This window comes from Pelmatolapia mariae, linkage group LG4 (genome assembly GCF_036321145.2).
Source record: "Pelmatolapia mariae isolate MD_Pm_ZW linkage group LG4, Pm_UMD_F_2, whole genome shotgun sequence".
Lineage (NCBI taxonomy): Eukaryota > Metazoa > Chordata > Actinopteri > Cichliformes > Cichlidae > Pelmatolapia > Pelmatolapia mariae.
In genome coordinates, this window is record NC_086230.1 from 11669508 (window position 1) to 11692430 (window position 22923).

At 41.6% G+C, this 22923-nt stretch overlaps 2 protein-coding genes across 2 annotated transcripts; both read left to right on the forward strand.

The window, feature by feature from the left end:
- Positions 1-521: 521 nt before the first annotated feature.
- On the forward strand, positions 522-16978 carry sp100.1 (SP110 nuclear antigen, tandem duplicate 1). Its single transcript, XM_063470557.1, has 16 exons — positions 522-932; positions 2678-2843; positions 3250-3468; positions 7066-7185; positions 7385-7518; positions 7612-7656; positions 9193-9232; positions 9827-9889; positions 9983-10105; positions 10324-10460; positions 11085-11153; positions 12378-12514; positions 14237-14348; positions 14450-14524; positions 15481-15624; positions 16312-16978. Exons 1-16 carry the CDS (start codon positions 789-791, stop codon positions 16399-16401), a joined length of 1818 nt encoding a protein of 605 aa, XP_063326627.1. The 5' UTR covers positions 522-788; the 3' UTR covers positions 16402-16978.
- Positions 16979-17285: 307 nt separating this feature from the next.
- On the forward strand, positions 17286-22582 carry LOC134625330 (uncharacterized). Its single transcript, XM_063470558.1, has 4 exons — positions 17286-17757; positions 17896-17964; positions 20267-20559; positions 21451-22582. Exons 1-4 carry the CDS (start codon positions 17535-17537, stop codon positions 22330-22332), a joined length of 1467 nt encoding a protein of 488 aa, XP_063326628.1. The 5' UTR covers positions 17286-17534; the 3' UTR covers positions 22333-22582.
- Positions 22583-22923: the final 341 nt, after the last annotated feature.

A 22923-nucleotide genomic window follows, 5' to 3' on the forward strand; every position in this document is an offset into this window, starting at 1 on the left:
GCACTAGATTTAGTGAAGTATGTTCTGTGCAGATGACTTCACTGACCGGAGCCGTGCTAGTGAAATGCTCTGCTCTCTATGACGTTATACTCATTTCTGTCTCCCTGCTGAAATAATGCCCCAAGCGGGAGCGCGCATAGCGCAGAAAGCACTGAAAATATTTGGGCCGAGCTGTTTACAACCACGACATGAATGCTCATTGTTTTATCGAGGCTGTTGAATTTCGCACTGTTACTCACTGTGGGCGACCTTAATGAATCCCCCTTTTGTCTCTTCGTGTCAGACGCTCAGGAATGAGTTTGATTTGTTTCGCCCACAGACTTTAAGTCTCAGGTCTACTTTAAAAATAAGCATGGATATAATTTAAAGGGGGATAATAAATCTCAGCAATGCGCGCGGTCTGCAGTTTTTGGTGAGCCGACAGAAGAGCTCTAGAAAAAGGTTTCACTTTCCAAACGTCACTGAGAGGAGGAACCGAGAAACCTTTCCCTGATCAGACACTTTGACCCGTAGAGGGAAAACTTCCGCTTATGTCTGCATCTACTCAACATTGTGATTTTTTTTTAACATACTCTTGGATTAAGTTTCACTGTGCGCGCATGTAAACGGTGGAGCGGGGTGAGGAGACCTGTGAGGAGTTAATTGTTACCTGTTAAACGGCACAAGGTCCACGAATGCAGCGCTTTATTTCTGTGCTGCAGCTCTGATATCACATCTGGATGATAAGTGAGTGCGATCTCTTGCGAACTGGCACAGTTTTGTAGAAAAGTGGGGAGAACAGACCATCGATGGATCCGCTGGATTTCCTGGAGTTGGAGGAAATGCTGCGCTTTTTACACTGCAATAAAACAGAAATTTCTTGCATGGAAAACCCGGTCATCTTCCTCTGCAAGCTCAAGGATTACAACCTGATCCCGATAGACCGTTTCAAGGTGAGGAACTCAAGTGGAAAGGTTACGCATTTGTTATCAACCTCGTTACAGTCATTTCAGGCGAGTGCTATTTGAATAGGACGTTAATGAGAGAGCGGGAAGTGAACAGCGGAAGTGATACATGATTACATCAGAGTTGTTGGTACACATGAAGCGTCGATTTCAAGCAAGGGAAATACGGCGAACTGACCCCAGAAAGCTGATTCTGTTTATCTGGAAGTAACAACTTCTTCAGTCTCAGCTGACTGCAGGTTTTCTCAACCTTAGTAGTCTACCTTTGCCTGACTGAAACTAGCACCACTGAATGAACAGAATCAACTTTTTGGGATTTACTTACCGGATGATTGAGCATGCATCAAGACACTGCGAATTGACATTCGCCTGTAACTCACACTGCTATTTACTAAAAAGAAGGCATTTTTCACAACCAGAGCCAGTTACTAAAGAGAGATTAAAATGAAATAAAATCTGTACTCTGGAAAAGTCTTAAGTCACGCGTCGTTTTTCCAAATTTTGCGGGGAAAATGGGAAATAAGTTTGTAGATTTATTTGAATGTGCAAAGATAAAAGGAAATACACCGAGTATAACGGTCAAGATGATCCCACACCGCTTCAATAATGTTGAGGTCCAGAGTCTGGGGAGGCCAATTCACGACTAATAGTGTTCCACTTTGTGTTTTTCTATCCAGGTACGCTTTTACTGCACCGACAGTGTGCTCGGGATCATTATCATCCTGAAAAATGAAGCCATAGTAATTCCATCAATTTTGGCAAGATTGCAGACACCACTAACTGAAATGTTTTTTTTCCAAACTACAGTTTTTCAGGCCTGTAATTTGGTCTACTTCAGTCTCTTTTCCTTGTTTCCCTTCATTAAGAATGACTTTTTGATAGCCATCCTTGCAATAAGACCATTTATGATGAAGCTTCATCTGAAAGGCCAGATGCAGCTTTCAGGTCCTGTGTCAGGACTTTGCTGGATGTACTTGATTTTTTCCTATTTCTTCAGGACATGGCTTCCAGATACTGTTCATCAGGTTCATCTGCTGTAGATAGTTTTTCAGACCTACTGCTTCCTTTATTTTCTTCCACTTGGTCAGTTTTGTCAAATCTTTTAAGGACATATTGCACAGCGCAATTTAAAATTAGTTCTTTGCTAAGTTTTCTGTTGTGTACAGACATAACTCTGCTTCATCCCTTGAGTTAGGTGGATTTTTTTATGCTTGAATGATTCATGGATCAGTGTTAAGTGGCTTAACAAATAATAAAAGCATTCCTCTGAAAAAGGTCAGATGCAAGGACTGGAATGAAAATTGGCAAGAAAGGAGGCAATGTCCAAAGTAAAACTTAATAACTTTTGAAACTATTGATCAAGGCCAGTTAAAAAAAACAAGAAAGGCCGTCTCCTTGGAAATAAAATATAAAGTAATGACAGGTGGGTCACGATTTTTGCACAGTACTCCACCTTACGTAAATATAGTTCCCCAGTGTGACGCAAAAAACACCAGCTTATTCAGAGAAGGAATCGCCCTCTCCTAAATAATCACATATAATCGATCCAATCACCATTATTGGAGTGGCAAACATAAACATCATACTTTTTTCATACCTTCTGTTTTAGAGGGGCAGTTTTTTCTAAATCTACTATTATAGACACTTTGTGAAAATGACAGTATGTTGGTATTTACTTACTGAATCCTAGGCTAAACAGCCCAATAATAATTTTCTCGATACTGTGTGTGCAGAAGGTGAGTCGAATGAAGAAAATAGAGAAGGGCCTTTATGATATCCTGGACTGGTTCGAGGAAAAAAACTCAGAGCACATCAAACTGTTCTGGAAGTGTGCCTTCAAGGAAACTGTCCTGAGCCACAACCCCAAACTGCAAATGCTGCGCAAAAGCCTCATGGATGGTAAGATATTTCTATTTCATGATGCTCTCCATGACTTTATAATAAATATGTTTGGGTCTCTGACAAGTTAATTGATTAAAAAAAAAAAGAATTGGCAAAAGAAATCTGAACGGAATAATACCTCATCTACTTTAAGATCAGAGTTTTGTGGTGCCATTAATGCCATTGCAGGACTCCATGTTCATCTTGACACTAAAAATAATTTGATAGGCTTGTAACCAGTCAAAGAGAACCTCTGTCTATGTGAAGACTCATCTTGTAACAGCTAATATGTTGTAATTTAGACTATACAAAACCTTGTTAGCAAGTGGGCGTGCTATGTACTGAGAATTTAAAATTGACCCGTAGAAGTTGTTTGGCCTCTATTAAATATTTATTATGTTCTTGGACTTCAATGTAATTTCAGGGTCTTACCATTTTGACACACAATTGCCTGAGAAAGTTGAAACGGAAGACAACAGTGAAAAGGAAAAAACTGAACATTCAGAAGAAGAGGAGAGGCAAGAAAACTCAGTGAAAAAGAAGAGGAAATATAGCAAGAGCATATGTGATGAGGAGGATGAGCAGCCTGGTCCATCAGGCCTGTCTACCTCGGCTCAGAAGAAGTCCAAGAAAATATGTTTCAGTAAGTTACTCCTCACTTATGCTTTACTGTTCTCAGCGTGACTATAGGCCAACAGGAGCTATACAGTTAAAAAGACATCTCTCATCCTATAACCTTTACCAGCTCTCACTGGGTTAAAGTACCCTGGTTCTACCCCAGGCTAGACCCAACCAAAAACAAAGCCTCTTCTCTTGAAAAAGAACATGGCAGCATGACTTAGGTTCGAAAAGTTACAAATACATGACTTCTGGAACAATGTCATTTGGACAAATCAGACCAAATGGAGATGTTTGACCATAATACACATTTAGAGAAAACCCAAACTCAGCATAAAGACCACATACCAGCTGTCAATCACAGTTGGTATGTGGTGAAGGGATGATCATTTGGTGGACCTGGGCCTGGACTTTGCCATTATTGAGTCGACCATGAGCTCCTTCATATACCAAAGTGTCCTAGAGTCAAATGTGAGACCATCTGCCTGACAGTTAAAGCTTGGCTGAAACTGGGTCATGCAATATGATGATGATCCCAACCACAGCAGCAAATATACAACAGAAAGGCTAAAATAGCAGAGCATGTTGCGATGGACTGGTCAAAGTCCAGACCTCAACGTGATTGAAATGTTGGTGTGGTGGGAAATTAAGACAGCTGTGCATAAACAAATGCCCACAAACCTCAATGAACTGTGGGCTCGAGTTATTCACAGGACTGCATAGAGTTGTGTGAAAACTTGCCGTATGTTCATTACTTTCTCTTTATGTTGGAAGTGGAATTGTCCTGGCCGGGCCTCGGGGGCTCGGGTCCTGGTTGGTGTGTTGCTGGGGTTGTGGGCGGGTGGGTATATGGGGGCCCAGCCCTGGCGCAGGGCGCCGCCAGTGCATCGAGCCACCTGGGGGACTCTTCAACTGGTGGGGGAGGTTGTCACATCTTACAGGAGCTTTCCTCTCCTCAGGAATTCTCTCTGCAGGAGGGGGAGATATAGGAGAGGTGGAGGAAGATCTCAGCCTGGGCGTCTATTGTCTTGTGTAGTCTGGAAGATGAGTGGATGATGGGGTGGGTGCAGTTTTCTCTGTAGTGGGGTCGGGTGGGCTGTCCCGGGCTCTGTGGGGCCAGGCGGCGCTGCTGCACTGGGCCCTGGTCCGGATGGGCCTGGGCCCCCTTTCCCTGGCGGGTTGCAGAGTATGGGGGTGCCTACTGGGGTCAGCGGGGGAGCTGGCCCCAGGGAGGGGTCACTTGCCCCTCCCTTTCTTCCCTCCCCATCTCCAGCTGCCTCCCTCTTCCCGCTCCACCACAATCACCCACACATGCAGGGCCTTGGGGTAGGGGTGTGTCACCAGGGTGCAGAGGAGGCATCCCCCCCCCTCTGTCCCCTTCTGGCTGCCTCTGCCTCAATTTTATCTCACAACTTAGACATTCACATTACTCACACTCTCATAACACATACATATAGGATCTTGGGGGTGGGCTCACAACACGGACTCCAAATTACCATCAGGGTGTACACCTCACCCCTGGCGTCGTTGCCCACCTCTCAATTTTAAATACACGTAGACATTGAGGGCTATCAGGAGGGGCTATGCGCTTACCTGCTGCTCTCTGGCAGGTAGCTCCATGCCCTCCTGGGTTTTAATTGCACCTTAGAACACATATACATCAACACTACATATGAGCGGGTAGAGGGAGGTTTGGAGTCTTCTCACACCCCCGGTCTCTGCGGCCTGCTGGAGCGGGGGGGCTAGGAGGAGGAGTTGGCCGTCCGACTGGGGTCTGGTGTGTGGGGCCTCCCTGCTGCTGCGGAGTCGGGGCAGTCTGCTTCTCCCCACTGCAGGGAAAAGGGTAACACCACCTGGGTCTGGGTGCAGTTTCCCCCTCCAGGGGCAAGGGTACCTAGACCCGGTTCTTAGAGTACGCTTGGGGAGTGTGATTGTGTGTACAGCGTCTCTTTATGTCTGTCTCCACGTTGGTTGAGTGTGGAGTAATTGCCTATGAGAGCATGAGGGTGGGAATGGATGTTTGTATTTGAGTGTGCCTGTATGTCTGTGTCTATATGTCAGGTTGGGTATCAGACGCCACCTCTCTGGGGACATCTCAGGCCCTCCAAGGTTTGGAGGCCTATCTCCCCCCACCACTTCCCCTGCCGGTGGCAGACGCCCTCAGACATCGATGCGTTGGTGGTTCCTTGTGTCCGGGGGTGGGCGTCCGGGTACACACCGGCTCACTCCTTGGTGGCTGCTTATCGGGGCCTGGAACCTGGGGCTCGCTCGGGCCACTTCGGGGGTGGGGTGCCCTCGGCCTCTCGGCCTGGGGCTCGGTCACTCAGGCACAGCTGGCTGCCGGCGGAGCTCACGGGCACGTCACTGCAACCCCCCCTGGCTTCTGCTCCGCGGCTGCTGAGTGATCCCTCATCTGGGACTCTCCTCAGCTCTTTCTGGGACAGTGGCGCGGCTGCCCCTCTGTTGGTCTTCCTTGGTCTCTTGTGTTCTGGGGGCCTCTGGATGTCTGGAGTTTTGATCTCCTCCATACCTGCTTCATGCCCTGGAGGATGGGACTGTGGCCCCCCACATCCTCTAGCAGATCATTACATTAAGGAACCTTTTAAATACAAGCGCGCTCATGCTCACAGGTGTACACACAGGTGATCACACACACAAACTACACCCTTTTTGGCTCCTACCTCAAAGCACACTGTGCGCTGTCGATCTCACGTGCTGCACAATAATGTTTAATATTAAGTATTTAGTGTTATATTCCCATATATCATTGTGATGTTGTTTATTCTATTACTCTCGTTTTCTTCTGCTTGTTTTCTTTTTTCTTTCCCAACAGGTGATCCAGGTGATCGATATATGTATTTTTTGTCTGCTTATTTTGTTGGTTTTTGTTTTTTGCCCTTTATCCCCGTCCCTCTTCTCCGCTGTTTTTTGTTTTTTTTTCCCCCTCTTTCTTTCTCCCTTTTGTTTTCCCCTGTCCCGTATCTAGCAAGTAAAAATAAAAAAAATAAAATAAAATAAACAATAAAAGGTAAATCAAATGGACCATTACGGCACAGGCTGGGATGGTCCATTTGGTAAAGTAAATCCGTTGGGCATCTTTCTTCGCCTTTAGACAATAATTCTGATGGCAAAAGAACCAAACGGGACAGGTTTTAAAAAAAAAGGAAGTGGAATTGTCTCTTCTCTGCTGTTTTGTACAAAGCTACACCATTACAGCTCCTCTACTCCATCTGAGTAAATAGTGTTATAGCAGGTGGAGAATACCACATTAATCAAGCTCTACATTAACCTTCAGTGGACCAACTTCACCTGCAAAGAACTGAGGTCCCTTAAAAAGGCACTCTGGTTCTGCTAATCATTCGCCTGAATCAGTGGAAAGGTAACTCCCAAGTGGTCAGTATGAACCGGAACATGTTTGACTGCCTGCCAAGATGGATACAGGTCTCACTCAGTTCTATAAAACTGGTGCATAGCCACAGCCCCTCTTGCTTCTACACCTGCAGTGTTCACTGCAAGATGTCTGAGGGAATGTGGTCATAAGTCTTTTCCAAAGCCACAACATGTATATTGACTAGACTGCAGCATGTTTGAATCGGCATTTATAAAATTTTGTATTTCTCAGCTCCTCCCATGAAGAAGGGAGAGAAGGGTGAAATTTGGACCTGGCCCCTCTACAAGTCCCAGCTGCCTGTGACATGCGGACAGGTCACGGGAACGCTACAACGTGACAAACTGGCTAAAGGTCAGATAAGCAAAGTCTTTGTTGCGTAGCAGTCTACTGTAGCTGCATGTTCTTTGTTCAACAGCTGTGAAATAATAGAAAAATGTACAAGCTACAAAAAGCGGCAGTTGGGAGATAACAAGAGATCATTTATGACTGAGATTTAAACTCTGTGTGTGTAAAACATTTCTTTGATTTCCTCCTCCTCTGCATCTCTTAGGAGAGAAGTGCATTCTGGCTAATAAGCAGTGGTTTGCTCCAGGTGAGTTTGAGAGGTTTGCAGGAAAGCAAAGCTACAAGAACTGGAAGCTGAGCATTCGATGTGGGGGGACGCCGCTGGGAAAACTTATAAAGGTTTGTCAAAAAGAAAATTTGAACTTATTTGATCAATGTTCCGGCAGTTTCCAGTGTGATTTTCACTTATTTTGTTTTTGTCATTTTTCACAGGAAGGTCACCTGAAAACAGTGGCCTACAAAGGAGGAAATAAAAAAGTAAAAACAGATATATATACTACCACTCAAAAGTTTGAACATGTTCTCATTTAATGTTATTCTTTATTTACATTTCAGATTCTCACTGAAGGCATCAAAACTATGAATGAACACATGAAATTATGTAGTAAACAAAAAAGTGTGAAATTACTCGAAGCGTGTTTTATATTTTATTTTAATCTTTGATTACTGCTTTGCACACTCTTGTCATTCTCTCCATGAGCTTCATGAGGTCGTCACCTGAAATGGTTTTCCAACAGTCTTGAAGGAGTTCCCAGAGATACTGAGCGCTTGTTGGCCCTTTTGGCTTCACTCTGCGCTCCATCTCATCTCAAACCATCTGGATTTGGTTTAGGTCAGGTGACTGTGGAGACCAGGCCATCTGGTGCAGCACTTCATCACTCTCCTTCTTGGTCAAATGGCCCTTACACATCCTGGAGGTGTGTTTGGGGTCATTGTCCTGTTAAAGAAAAAGTTATGGTCCAACTAAACGCAAACCAGATGGGATGACATGTCATTGCAGGATGCTGTGGTAGCCATGCTGGTTCAATGTGTCTTAAATTTTAAATAAATCCCCAACAGTGTCACCAGCAAAGCACCCCCACACCATCACACCTCCTCCATGTTTCAAGGTGGGAACCATGCATGTAGAGACCATCCGTTCACCTTTTCTGCCTCCCACAAAGACATGGCGGGTGGAATCAAAGATCCCAAATTTGGACTCGTCAGACCAAAGCACAGATTTCCACTGGTCTAATGTCCACTCCTTGTGTTTCTTGGCCCAAAAAAATCTCTTCTGCTTGTTGATTTTCCTTAGTAGTGGTTTCTTAGCAGCTGTTTGACCATAAAGCCCTGATTAATGCAGTCTCTGAACAGCTGATGTGGAGATGTCTCCGCTACTGGAACTCTGTGTGCCATTTATCTGGGCTCTAATTTGTGATGCTGGTGACTCGGATGAATTTATCCTCAGCAGCAGAGGTAACTCCTGGGCATCCTTTCCTGAAATAGTCCTCATGTGAGCAACTTTCATCGTAGCACTTGATGGTTTTTGTGACTGCACTTGAGGACACTGCCATAATATCAATTCTAACAGTTGTCAAATAGGGCTGTCCGCTGTGTACCAACCTGACTTCTGCACAACACAACTGATCCACAAATGAACCCTGACAACTCACACCTGTGAAATGAAAACCATTTCAGGTAACTCGATCATGAAGCTCATTGAGAGAAGGCCAAAGGTTTGCAATGCTGTCAACAAAGCAAAGGGTGGCTACTTTGAGGAATCTAAAATAGAAATCATATTTAGAGTTATTTATCTTTTTTTTCTTTGCTACATAATCCCATTCATCTTGCTTCATATATTTGATGTCTTCAGTTTGTATCTATGATGTAGAAAGTAGTAAAAATAAAGAAAAACCATTACATGAAAAGTGTGTGTCCAGATTTTGACTGGTAGTGTATTTCTTACTCAAAAGTAAATTAGTTTGTTTTATTTTTTTCTAATTTAAGCCACATTCTTCTTTTTTTTGCTGCTAGGCCAAGAAAAAATTGTTCTCACTTGAAGAAGCAACCACAGGTTTGTTCTATTACTGCAAAAACACAGATTTTATCAAACTTGAGTGTTCTTAACAGCATATAAGCCCACTTTCCCACTAGCTGTTACAAGAGCTTCTGTTATCTCACATTAAATATTAAAGCATTCAAAACTAATGGCATCAATTGAGGCAGGCAGGCACTGCAGACATTTATAACCCCCCCCCCCCCCCCCCCCTTTTTATGCTCCAGTATAATAGAAATAGAGCAGAACTGGAAAAGCCAAGCAAACTGAAGTCAAAACAATTTTATTTGTGTATCCTTATATCAGAAAACTGAAATTTGCCTCAAGGAGCTTCCAATCTGTACAGAAAACAACATTGTTTCTCCTTAGACCCTCAACTTGGATGAGGAACAGCTACCATTAAGATGCAAAATGAAAAACAAGAATATTAATGAGTGAAGGCATACAGCCGCAAGGCAGTGATTCTAGTTTCTCTCTGAGCATAATGATTGTCACTAAAATCTTTTCTGGCATTCTATTAATATTGTGCACATATTTATATTCATAAAACTCTGAATTTAAAATATGTATGTGTAAGACAAACATGCACATGGATAAAATCCTCTTTTTTAGAGTCGGAGAAAGAAGAAGATGACAAGGAAAACCAGGATTCATCAAGTGATGAACCCACCACAGGTGCTGGTTTCTACAGTGTAATATTTATGATGGAAGCTCTTTTAGTTATGCATGGTTGTGTTACGTATTATCTTCATAACGTGTCTGTTTTAGATGAAGAAGAGGCAGAAGAGCAGATGGTGCAGCAGTCAGAGGCTGGTCTTTCCAACACCAAAGTGTTCAAAGTTACATGTGGTGGTTTAGCTGGGACGTTACACAAAAAACGTTTTGCATCAGGTATCTTAAAAAAAGAAAGTACTGTGATACAGATACAGTCATTTGAAAAAGTTTAAACAGTTCTTTAAAAAAACAAAGTACAGTCTGATTACTTCCACTGGAATTAAGAGGATAAGTAGCATCCAGGTGCTGCTAATTGCTACTTTGAATTGAATTAAATGGAAAGATTTTAGTTAAGCTGAGGGAACTTTCTTCTCAAAATGTTTTTCCCCCACCAGGGACACTTGGGAAGAGTATTCGTACTGAGACAAGCTGGATGACCCCAGTGGACTTTTGTAAGGAATCTGGTCTGACAAATGTTTCCTGGAAGAAAGACATCAGATGGGATGGAAAACCTCTGAGTGCTCTCATGGAGGTGTGTTTACACTGCAGGTTCCTAGTTCACTGCAACTTATCTCTACGCCTTTGGGTATTTTTGTGAGGTACTCTGTGAGAGTGAGGGAGGAAAATTACACTCCGAGATGACAATCTTTACATTTTCACTCGTGGTTTATTTGTGGTCATCAATCTTCAAGCAGCTAATATGGTAAAAAAAAAATATCCAATTGCAGAAAGCTAACATGTGGTGACATTTTGATGAACAACCACAGTTAGCTCTAAGCACATACCAAATGCACATCAATGTTTCAGCACTGTACAGCAGAACCAAAGACTCTTCTGTTACTATTAATAAAAGTTATAGAGAATGAACAAATAATAAAGAATATAAAGACAATTAGGGGCTATTTCAGGAAAAATGAATTGGGTCAGTGCCAGTTTGGTTTTGTAGGATCTTTTTGAATTATAATTTTGAAGTTGCCACTCATGCCCAAAAAATTACAGGACTTAACAATTTAGACTTTTGCATGAAACTGTGTCTCACCTGTAAACCCAAGAGCAACTTTAGTCTGGAGGCAATATGAGCGTTACAAGCTTTGTTAAACCAAAAGTGAGAACGTATGATTGAAAAATGAATACATTGTTACTTTGTCTCTTTCAGGCAGCGATCTTGGAGATCCATTCCCCTCTGTGTGATTGCCGTCTGTGTAAACCAGGTCCTGAAGACCTGGTAAGTTTCAGACAAGTGGCATTTCCTCCTGCTACACTTGTTTGAAAAATACTTTCTTGCACAATGCTGTTTTTTCTAAATAGTACAAAATCTGTCTCTCTTAATCTGTAGTATAATTCCACAAACAATAAACTTTTATCCTCTCTCAGTTATCTTGTTCTGGTGCAGAAATATGCGATTCCAAGCCCCTTTTAGAGTTTAGTTGTATTTGTAGCCTAACATCACATACAGGAGTGGGACTCCTTCTCTTTCTGACAGCAACTTAATGGATCTTCTCTGCCCTCGGTCACTTTACTGTACATTCAGTGGGTCAGACCAGACATTTACTTGTTGCTTTTAAGAGAGCGCAACTTTGTAAAAAAAAAAATGTATGCAAATGGATTAAAATCTAAAAATTAAGACATTTCTACATTTCCGCACCAACGCTGACCAGAGGAGCACGCAGACATCTCCAAAATACCTTTGGGTTTTTCATTATTCACTCTGCTGTGCAATTTCACATCCATCAGAGACTGAAGGGCCTTAAAAATGGACTTTACGTAGCAACGCCTTTAACGCATTAAACAAAAAATCTGTGACACGTTAGATTAATGAGTTTGACCAATAATGGATTCAGCCTAATCCTGGTTTTGACAAAACTTTAATAGGAGCTGAAGCTTGATGCAGCCGATTGCAGTAGTCCCTTCCTCTGAGTGTTTTATATACCTACAGATTAATCCATGAGTGCTTCCAAAGAAAAAGAGCTCATTTACCAACAAGGCACAGCTGTAGTGGATAAAATTCTACAGGATTAATAAAAAAGTAAATGACAGTGAGTCTCATCTTCACTTCAGCTAGATCTGCAGTTACACTGTCACTAGCAGATGAAAAATAATTTGTTATGAAGCCATCACTACAATACTTAAGATATTTCATTTAGCTGTTAGTAAAAGTCTGATCTGACCCACTGGCTGAAATCTACTAAAGTGTTTATGATTATGCATTACTGTAACCACACGTGAGATGTGGCCTCTCAAAAGTAACAGTAATAACATGGCCTCATGCATGGCTGATTGCCTATTGCCAATGTGTGCTGTGGCTGTGCTGTGTTCTTAATTCATAGATGGCAGTTATAAGTTACCGTTTGATGAAGTCAGCAATTTTACATCTCCTGGGTCTGAAAGGCACTTTGGAGCAGTTTTGTGTACAAACAGATTTTCTCTGATTTATTGTCTATGTTGCCAGGAGAATGAGAAAAATGATGACGAGTGTTGCATCTGTAAAAACGAAGAAGAAGACCAAGAGCTGGTAGTGTGCGAGGAATGCCCACGATCCTTCCACCAGAAATGCCACCTGCCACATGTGGACGACATCATTTTGAAGTGAGCCTTACTGGGAGAGCAGCCATTTAAAAAATATTTTTTAAATCAGCTGTTTCTCTTTTGTCCTTTTGTATGTTTTGCTTGAGTCTCTTATATTTTAAACCTGCATGAATTTGTCGTATCGATACAGAATGCATTGTCAGGAAAGAAACCTAATCAGCTTTAACAGGGTGAAAGAAATGCTCCCATTATACAGTCCTGCAACTGAACTGAACTCAGCATTTTAAAGCAGCACTAATGAATAGCCCTACAGTTCTGTGCAAAAGTCTCGAGCCACTTCTCATTTCTGTATGATTTGCTTTTAATGAACCAGACTTTCTTGTAATATTTTAAATTGGCCTGGAGCAGTTTTCCAGGTTTACTGAAGAATCCACACTAAACAAAGGGAAAATGGGAGAAAAGGCTGAGGTATGCCAGTTTACACAGGAACTGGACTGAAATTTAGTGGCAAACGGTCTTATATAATAATGTCATTGATATTTTTCCTCCAAATCGTTGTCATATTTATGGAGGAGGATGAGAGGGTCCAACACTGAACATCTACAGCTAAATGTAAAACATGGTGGAGGCTCTGGGGATGTAGTTCATCCAGTGGTTCTGGGAATCTTGTGAAAATGAGGAATTATAAACACAAAAAAGTACGGTCAGATGGAATCTGGAAAGCATCTCATCAGGAGCAGCATCATTTTTCAGCATGACAGTGATCACAAACACACTGCCAATGCAGTAAAAGCATACCTGAATAAAAAAACAAAACAAACCCGCACACACAGTGGAACTCTGTCTGTCATGGACTGGCCTCCCCAGAGCTCGGACTTCAACATTAGTGAAGCAGTGTGTGATCAGCTTGACAGAAAACCGAATAAAAGACAGTCAAGCCTAAGAGAGTTTAATCTGTGTTGAAGAATAAAGGTGGTCATACCAAATATTGACTTTCAAGCTTCTTAGAATTATATAAGCAGTTTTTTTGTTTGTTTGTTTGTTTGTTTCATGCCTGTTTTTAACTCCGTTAAAAATTATTCTCCAAATCTCTGCATCTATTTCCCTTTATTTCCCAGAAAAATATTTTTTTTAAATGAGGGGTGGCTGAAGACTTTTGCACAGTGCTGTCTGTGAACTTCTTAACAATTAAGCAAGTGTAAAATAGCACACTTGCTTAATTGTTTTTCCCTCTTTTAAGTAGAAGTACTTTTTCCCAAACAAACTGACAGTTTTATAATGAAAAGACAAAGTTAGGTGCCAGCTGGCAAAGAGGGTGAAGGAGCTAAGGATATTTCCTTCTGGACCTGGTAGATAACAAAACAGGACATTTGCAAACTGACCTGTACCAAATAAACAGAGTGTTACTCCAGATCTTCTAGTTCTCTAAACTAAATTCTATTTTAACATCATTTCATTTGATCTTTGTTTTAATGTTTTTCACCTTCACATTAAAACTGGTACTAGCTGAAGTCAGGTGGACATCATTTTCAGTGTAGTTTCTACTAAAACAACATTTGTGCTGCTATTATCCACGTATATTGAATTGAATTACACACTACTGTGTATGATCCTGGCATACGTTCTGCTTTTTTAAAATGTACCTGTTTTATGTGATAACATGAAGCTAAGACATTCAGCTGTCAGCATGATAAGAATAAAAAGGATATAGCTAATTGAAACAAAAATCAAAAGGGTTTATATTTTTAAGACTGATATATATCTGTGTGTATGTGTGTGCAGCGACGACAGCCCCTGGTTGTGCACATTCTGCGTTTTTAGAGCCAATCACGTTTGCCTTGACCAGCTGGAAGTGAACGTAGTGATGTCTCAGCAAATATCACAACACATGATGGTGAGAATTTTCTCTGTCTACAAGTTTGTCCATGTAACCATCTAACTACCCGTCTCCCTGTGACATTGCTGTGACCTGCCTCTCTGTTGTTTCATCAACAGCAATGCCAGTATCTCCTCCTGTGTCTGCGCAGTGCTGACGAGGAGCAAATGTTTTCTCCAAACCCAATGGGCTATGTAAGTATTTTTTAAGCAAGCAATTTTTATTCATTAGAATCAAGTTTTAAAACATTCATAGAAAATAAAGTGCAGTGCACTGAAAACGTGAGCTGTCTTAGCCTTTGCATATTGGTCACACTTCAGATCATCAGTTAAAGTTTCATATTAGACAACAATAACCTCAGTAAATGCAAAATGCAGATTTTAAATGATGATTTCATTTATTAAGGCAAAAAAGCAATCCAAACCTACCTGGTCCTGTGTGAAAAGTAACCGCTTTCCCTTGTTAAATCACTAACTAACCAGTTCAGTTTCACTGGCAGCACCAAGGACTCATTGCTGGTAGACCTGTTGAATCAAGAAATCACTTACATAGAACCTGTCTGAAAGAGAAAAGTAGGAAAAATGATCTCAAAAAGCAAAACATCCTACGATCTAAAGAAACAGATGAGAAACAAAGTCATAGACATTGATCAGTCTGGGTTACAAAGCAATTTTAAAGCTTTGGGACTCCAGCAAATCATTGTGAGAATCATTATCCACAAATTGGAGAAAATTTGGAACAGTAGTGAACCTGAATTCTGCATTTAAAAACAGCATTTTGTATTATCGTTTCCTAAAATTAAAATTAGCTTTGATGTAGAACATACAACAGCAGGGATAGCTCAGTAGGTAGAGTGGTTGCCCCATGATCGGAAGGTCGGGGGTTCGACTCCACTGAACGGCTACCCTGAGGTACCCCTGAGCAAGGTACCGTCTCTACACACTGCTCCCCGGGCGCTGCACTGGTGGCTGCCCACTGCTTCACTGGGTGAATGGGTTAAATGCAGAGGAGTAATTTCCCTACGGGGACTAACACATACACATTATTATTATTATACTTTTTAGAATGTAGAATACTTTTTCACAGCACTGTATGTGTAAAACTCTGACTAGAATACTCTGGTTTTCTGGATGTCTGCTTTCACCCACAGCTGGCAAACTACAACACTTCTATCAAGAGTCCGATGTGGCTGGGCAAAGTAACAGAGAAACTCCAGCAGAAACAGTATCAAACTGTCGGCGAGTTTGTTTCTGATGTCCAGCTTATTTTTGCCAACTGTGTGACATTCAACCGGGTAAGAAACTCTTAGTGAAAATGTGATAATGGCACGGCATTCAGTGCTCTCAATAGTCTATTAAGTGCTTGTTTTTATTTTTTATATGGTTTTAAAAGGTTTGCATCTGCATGTAAAAAAGAAGAATTAGATTACATTTACTGAAAGTTTTGGAAACTTTAATTACACCTTATCCTGACAAAAATCTGACTCTGTATCTCCTTTGGGACTTATCATATTAGTGTGTTGTGTTGTTAGATGTTTGCAGGACTTTAAGTTTTCACTTTCTTCTGACTGTCATTCAAAGTTTAGTCAAATTGCCTTGTTCAGCTTTTACAAGGCATAATCAAAACAACTACCATCCATTTCACCTTTGCTTCCATGCAGTGCTTCTTCTGCATTTGGGTTCCTGGGGGTCCTGGTCTGACCAGTTTCATGGGTACCTGCAATTTTACAGTGGATCTCAAATAGAAAACTTTTGTCTTACTGTCTTTTATTCTCAGTTCTGCTGGAGGTCTCTTCCTGTTAAAAGGGAGTTCTTCCTTCCCACCGCTGCCAAGTGTTTGCTCATTGTTTTTTTTCCCCCCTCAATTACTGTAGGTTCTTAAAAGTGCATTGACACATCTGTTGGATTACAAACACAACTTTTTTAAACAGAATGGAAGTTTTGAAAATAACATAATGACAAGGACTGTTTTTCTTTTTCAGAGAAATCCAGAAATCCTTGCCATCGGCAACCAACTGAGGGAGTTATTTGACAGCGAGTTTAAGAAGGCTTTCAACATCCAAGATCAGTGACTTCAAACCAGTGTGACAGTTTTTAACTCTTCAAAGCAGAGAAAACAATCAAAAACGGGTGTTACAGCGATGGCACTGTAGCAAAATGTAACTCGATATCAGTGTTTGCACACAGAATGAAAGTCAAATACAGTATACTCTGTGTTCATGTGCTGGCAACTAATGGAAAAGATATTATTGGATAATCCTCATCATATTACAACCCATTACAGTATAATATTAAATAGAGTAGTTCCATAGTGTACGTTGTTTACATACAAAATGCACACTGAAAACAAAGACAAATGTCTAAAGGTGAATTGTAATAATGTTTTTCTCCAGTTTTGTGCACTGAAACCAAAAACAGCTCTAGTCCTATTTAAAAGTCAAGTTAAAATTATCATTATATATATATGTGTGTATATAATGCTCCCAGTTTCATTTGTTTGCCCTAACTTTGTTTCACATATAACTGATGTTGTATATACCATTAAAATCTGAATCTGTTGTTCCAAAGAGGACTAGTGTCACTACAGTTCAATTTATTTTTACTGTTATCTGTAACATGTGGGGTTTTTTTAATAAAATGTTTGTTGGTGTGCGCCACAAATAACACAGAAAAGAATAAAATGCATTTTTTCTGATACCTCGTTTAGTATTATTTATTTTAATTAATTAATATTTATTATTATTAATACAATAGAACGTGCAGAATTTTCCCCTACGTTGGCACGTTGACAGCTAAATCAGGATTATTTTTTCTTATTTTGAAAATTATTTTTTGGTTTTTTGTTACTAAACATGTGCCAAACGTGCGGTCAGCTGACGTCACCGTCACGGTTGCCAGCAGCAAATCCTTGCTGAGAGCTGCGCAGCCGCCCTGCGCATCCGTCGGCTGAGCTGAGGTGGTCAGCGCAGCCATTTCCGTGCCCCTCACGGAAAAACATGCAGGGGGTGGCATTTGTCCATCACGCGCACAGCTAAATCAGTCATGACTTTGGCTGCACGACTTCACGCTGAAGTCTGCATCATCGATTAACAGCCGAGATCTCCAAACTTTCTCCTCAATTCAACGCCTGCGCAGACAATACAAGCTCTCTCCCTTCAGCTCCTGCTCCCTTTTCCTTTTTTTTTTTCCTGCTTCTGTGTCAGCCATGGAGGGAGATCTGCAAGGAGGCAGCAACCACGTCGCAGCGCTGCATGTGAAAACTGAAGCGGTGGATGAAAATGCATCTGCGCTGGTTTTGGGCAGGCAGGAGTCGCCTGCGCCCTGCGGAGATACCGCATGCAGAGGAGGAGGAGGAGGGGAACAGACTGCAGAGGAGCTGGCTGACACAGAGCTGCAAGCTGCCACGACAACTACTCCTGTACTATTGTGTGAGTGCTCACCTGAGATGATTTATGGCCATTCGGCCTCGTTTATTTGCTTCCTTTTTTGTTTTTGTTTTTTTAATGGCCTCTCAAAATCTGTTGCTTTTCAGTAGATTATGTAGCTTTTATCTGCTCTGTCATCAGACCCTGTTAGCACAGAGCGTTTCTTCACCACATCTGGGGATGGAAAAACATACCTGAAGATAGCTCCAGGTAAGTAAGATTCAAAGTGAGAGGAGAGCACCAGCAAGAATGTAACAAAACACATAACTTGACTGACTGAAGTCTTTCTGGCAGAAGTAATAACTGGCAACACTTGCGTACATTAACCTCTTTTAATAATTCATATAAAATGATGATATGGTATGATGTATCCGCACATATACACATTAAATCTCATGACTGTTAAACGGAATTTGAATAACCTAAAAATTCAAACATGTCATTTTTTTAATCATTTGCATAGAAATGCTATTACACAGGGTGAATCGAAAAGAAAAGGCTATACTTTTATGCAAGTAATGGCTGAATATAAACTTACAGTGTGCACAAGTGCTCAATAAGTCAATAAGATACACAGCATATGTCAAACTCATCCCATGAGCATGTCTGGAGTCACTGCAGCCAGTACGTGTTTCTTTAGGTGAATGATTGTGGAATTAAAGCATTTTGAAATTGGATGCTGGTCTGGAGGTGGGCATATTAAGCCCTTGTCAACATTGTAAATTTTGTGTGTATAACTTTACATTCATTCATGCATTTTAAAATTTACTGAAAGCTTCTATGTCTAATAGTTAAAAAAATATATAGCCTTCTGAAATCAGATGATTCTTTTTGATACACCATGTATTTTGTGCCTATTTCACGCACGTGAAAAAGTCCACAAAAACTAGGGTTCAAGTCTTTGCCATTCAGTTCTTACCCTTCACAATTGATAAACTTTGTGCATCACTGGGATTGTGTGTGTTTTGATCAGATTTGATGGGGAGCTATCAAACAGCTATCAAATGTTGCTAAATTCTGACTCTGGCTGTTGAAACTAACCCCCGCACACGTCAAACCAATGACAAGAGGGAAAACAGAAATGTTGAAAATATCTCATTAGAAATTACAGATACAGAAAATGCAGTTTTCTGTATCTGTAAATACAGTTGTGGTCATAAGTTTACATCCACTCATCAACCTACACAGGATTAAACATTACATACAGGCTCAAATATTTACACACACCCCCACTAATGTCTCTTTGCAACTTGCACCTCGACCAGCCATCAACAAGCTTCTGACATAATTCTGGCTGGATATTTGACCAGTCTTCTTGGCAGAATTGGTAGAATTCATTTAAATTGGTTGATTTCGTGGCACAGACTCAGCTTCTAAGTGTTGTCCACAGATGTTCAGCAGGGTTGAGGTCGGGGCTTTGGGAAGGTCATCCCAGAAGCTTAATATTTGTCTACTGTATATATTCCAAAACCAGTTTATCTGTGTGCCTGGGATCATTGTCCAGTTGGAACATCCAACTGGGTCCAAGTTTCAACTGTATGTTCAAACTTGGACAGAACTGGAGATTCTATTTTCAAGTTTTACCTCAAATCCTGATTTACCCGTGGTAGCAAAACAGCCCCAGAATAAGAATCTACCGGCACTATGCTTGACAGCTAGCACAGTGCTCTTAGATTTCAAAGCCTCACCTTTACTCCTCCAAACATACCTGATTGTGGCTCAATCTTTGTCTCGTCTGGCAACAAAACTTTGCTCCAGAAGACATTTGGCTTGTCCATGTGGGCAGCTGCAAATTTCAGATAAGCTTGAAGGTGCTGATTTTTGACCAGAAGCTTTTATCTTGGTCAGCCCCCTCTCAGTCCATGGCAATGTAAAAGTTGTTTCACTGTGGACAGTGATGCCGGTGTTCCACCGGATTCCATAGCACATGTAAGTACTGGTTGTTCCTGGATTGTTCCTAAACATCCTGACCACTTTTCTCTCATTTGAGGGTGACAGTTTGGGTCTTTTTCCAGACCTTAGCAAAGTGCTGACACATCCAGATAACTTACACTTATGTACAGTATTTGGTATCTGTACATAACTGTCTTGTATTGTTCAAACCTGTGAGTGCTATCAAACAAATCCTTTTTATGATGGCAAAGGGAAACTACCAGTTATAGTCAATCACTAATAGCCTTGTCAAGTTTAAAGGCTTTATAGAATTTTCACTTATTAAAATAATTGAGTATATTTATATATTTGCACCTGTATGTTTACTACTGACTGTGTGTTTTAGATGTTTTAGATAAAATCTAAAATAAATTCAAACTTGCTGCCGTACAGTAAGTCTACCCTGGAAAAAGAGCAGTTCAAAGAAATCATTAAAATTCCAGAATTACCAGGATATTCACGCCCATGATGAGTGGATCTAACGTTTGATAACAACTGTATGTATATAAGATTTTCCCCAGTTTAACCCATTTATCTTACATATGAAGTGACACCACAAGTGGCTTTCTTTCTCTCCCAGCTTCAGTAATGCCCCCTGCTCCTTCCGAGAAGACGCTTTGCTCCGGCTCGGATTTCTCTTCCAAAGCCGTTCTGTGTCTGATTGAGGCCGTCGGGCGTCGCTGGGGTCTCTATGAGACTCGGGAACGCTCGCAGCTCTTCCAGAGTGTCCAAGAGGAGATGGCCTCCAAGGGGCACATACTGCCTGTTGAGAAAATCCGTCGCAAGTGGAACAACCTCATTGTGACATACAAGAGGGTTAAAGACCGCAGCCGGGAGACGGGACATGCTAAGACGTCTTGGGAGTTCTTTGATGTGAGTCTAACGGGAAGACAAACCTGGGGACAAAAAATAGTTGCTGACATTTTGTTCTGAATTAAGTAAACCTCACAGTTGGACATATATATATTTAAAAAATGGTGCAGAAAGAATAAACGGCTGCTTTATATATTTTGGAAGGCGTGGTCGATGTAGAGTACAGGCCTAGTCTATTTTACAAAATTCAAAACTCAGGGTTACTGGCTAGAAATCAGAAGCATTCTTCTGCTGTTGGCGATATACCACCAGCCATAACATTATAACCACTTGCTGCCAAAACAGCCCTGACCCATCGAAGAATGGGCTCCACTAGACCTCTCAGACTAGGACACCTTCTGGTCTGTGGCCTTGCAGCCCCATATGCAACAAACTGTGATGCACTGTGTATTCTGACACCTTTCTATCAGAATTAGTATTAACTTTTTTTTGCAATTTGAGCTACAGTAGCTCATCTGTTGGATCAGACCACATGGGCCCAGCTTTCATTTCACACCTGATCAGTGCCTCTTGGCTGCCCATGACCCTGTCACCCCCAAATCCTTACTCTTGCCCATTTGAAAAACTGTATCATAAAGAGTGGTACTGAATTTATACAGTTTTTTAATACCATAAGAGAACTGAGTCAGTATAGAGATGGAAAGACTTTAAGGACCTCACAGGGTTAAATGATGAATAGTTCTTGTACAGGGATGTTTAATCTGAACAACTGTGAGGAAGTACAGCAGAAATAACTAGGATTATAACATAAAGTAACAAGGTTTAATGTCAGCCTAAGACAGCATATGGTTACATTGTTAACTGGTATTTGTAAGTCATGGATTACAATGCTGTTTGATGTATTCATTGATGTACTTTCTCCATATCTTTGTGTGTCTTGTTCCACTCTAGTTGATGGACGCCACCCTCTGCGACACCATTGGCACTCAGATCGTCAACAACAAACGAAACAAAGGCGGCAGCACGGTTTCTACACTGCCTGCTCCTTTGGCTAAGATCGCTGCAAAGCCCCTGCAGCTTCCACAGCCGACATCCACCATCATCCGTCCTAGCAGTGACTTCGCTGCTGTTGCTGGTGGTGGTGGTGTGGACTCAGTAGGTCTGGGCTCCAGTGCTGGCACCGCTCCCAGTACGTCGGTGACTGCAGCGACCATTAGCTCAACTAATGCTCCAGACCTCAAGCCCCTGATCGTCCTCAATGGTGACATTGTTACTACTAGTATTCACCCAGCCACCATTGTGCCAGCTCCTTCTTTTATCTCCTCGCCTTGTTTTACAGAAACAGCCACCACATCCCCTTCCCTCATCTCAGCCAGCAACACAGACCTCAACACACTGGGCTACACGAGCCGCAAAGCTCCATCCATCTCATCAGGTGTTATCCCTTTTCGCCTGAGTACAACATCGCTCACCCAAAGCCAGAATCTCCTCAGCCTCTCCTCTTCATTCCCCCTCACATCCTCCTGCCTCACTTCCTCTGCAGCCACCTCTTTGTCTACAACAACTGTGTCTGGAACTGAAGGACAGAACCAGAAGGCGAAAGCGGAGCAAGGTGGCTCCACTTTGTTCCAGGAGATTCTGAAGCGACAGGAGGAGCAGGCCTACCTCGATCGAGTGGCTCGCCGCAGGGTTGAAGCCAGAGAGAAGAGGCGCGAGAGGAGGGAGGTGCGAATGTCCGAGTCCCTAGGAAGGATAGCCACGGCCCTGGAGCTGCTCTCCTCCAAACAGGACACAGTCATCGCCCTCCTACAGAGGCTGGCTGATCGGAAATAATCTACGGTGAAATTCTGGAAAGTAGAATCTCCTGACCTTGTTTTTTTTCCCACCTGAGATCCTCCTTATGAAGTTCTCATGCACTATAATGCTACTTTAATGAGCATAATTTAATATACATGTGAATTTGACGAACTCTTAACTAAATAACAGACAAGCGCAAAGGTGAGTCATTGTTCCGTGCTTTTAAATTGTTGTGCTTTGTAAATATGTTAGTTTGCTTCATTAACATCAAATAAAAAGATTCTTTGGATATGCACCATAAAGCTGTGGTCTTTTGAACACTTTGTCCCCAGATTGCAAGAATAGAATAGTGATTAACTACTAAAAAGTTACAATAAACTTTACATGCATTCAAATCAACCATTAAAATATTATCAAGGCCTAGAAAATCCCCAAAAATTAATTTAATAAAGAATCTTAAATGACAACAAGGTTTTAGCTTCATAAGCAGGGCTCTGAGTCATCCCTGTTACTTTTTATTTTAAGGTTTTAACAGGAAATCCTCATGAGTGACTTAACAGATAATCTCAGGTTCCATGTAGGCTTGTAGGATGTTAACTGTATGTGTCTTAAAAGCAAATGTTATGA

Coding starts and splice junctions, on each gene's coding strand:
- sp100.1 (XM_063470557.1), top strand. CDS start 789: ATGGATCCGCTGGATTTCCTGGAGTTGGAGGAAATGCTGCGCTTTTTA. Junction 10,106..10,323: donor CAAAAAACGTTTTGCATCAG/GTATCTTAAAAA, acceptor TTCCCCCACCAG/GGACACTTGGGAAGAGTATT. Junction 12,515..14,236: donor GTGGACGACATCATTTTGAA/GTGAGCCTTACT, acceptor ATGTGTGTGCAG/CGACGACAGCCCCTGGTTGT.
- LOC134625330 (XM_063470558.1), top strand. CDS start 17,535: ATGGAGGGAGATCTGCAAGGAGGCAGCAACCACGTCGCAGCGCTGCAT. Junction 17,965..20,266: donor ATACCTGAAGATAGCTCCAG/GTAAGTAAGATT, acceptor TTTCTCTCCCAG/CTTCAGTAATGCCCCCTGCT. Junction 20,560..21,450: donor CGTCTTGGGAGTTCTTTGAT/GTGAGTCTAACG, acceptor GTTCCACTCTAG/TTGATGGACGCCACCCTCTG.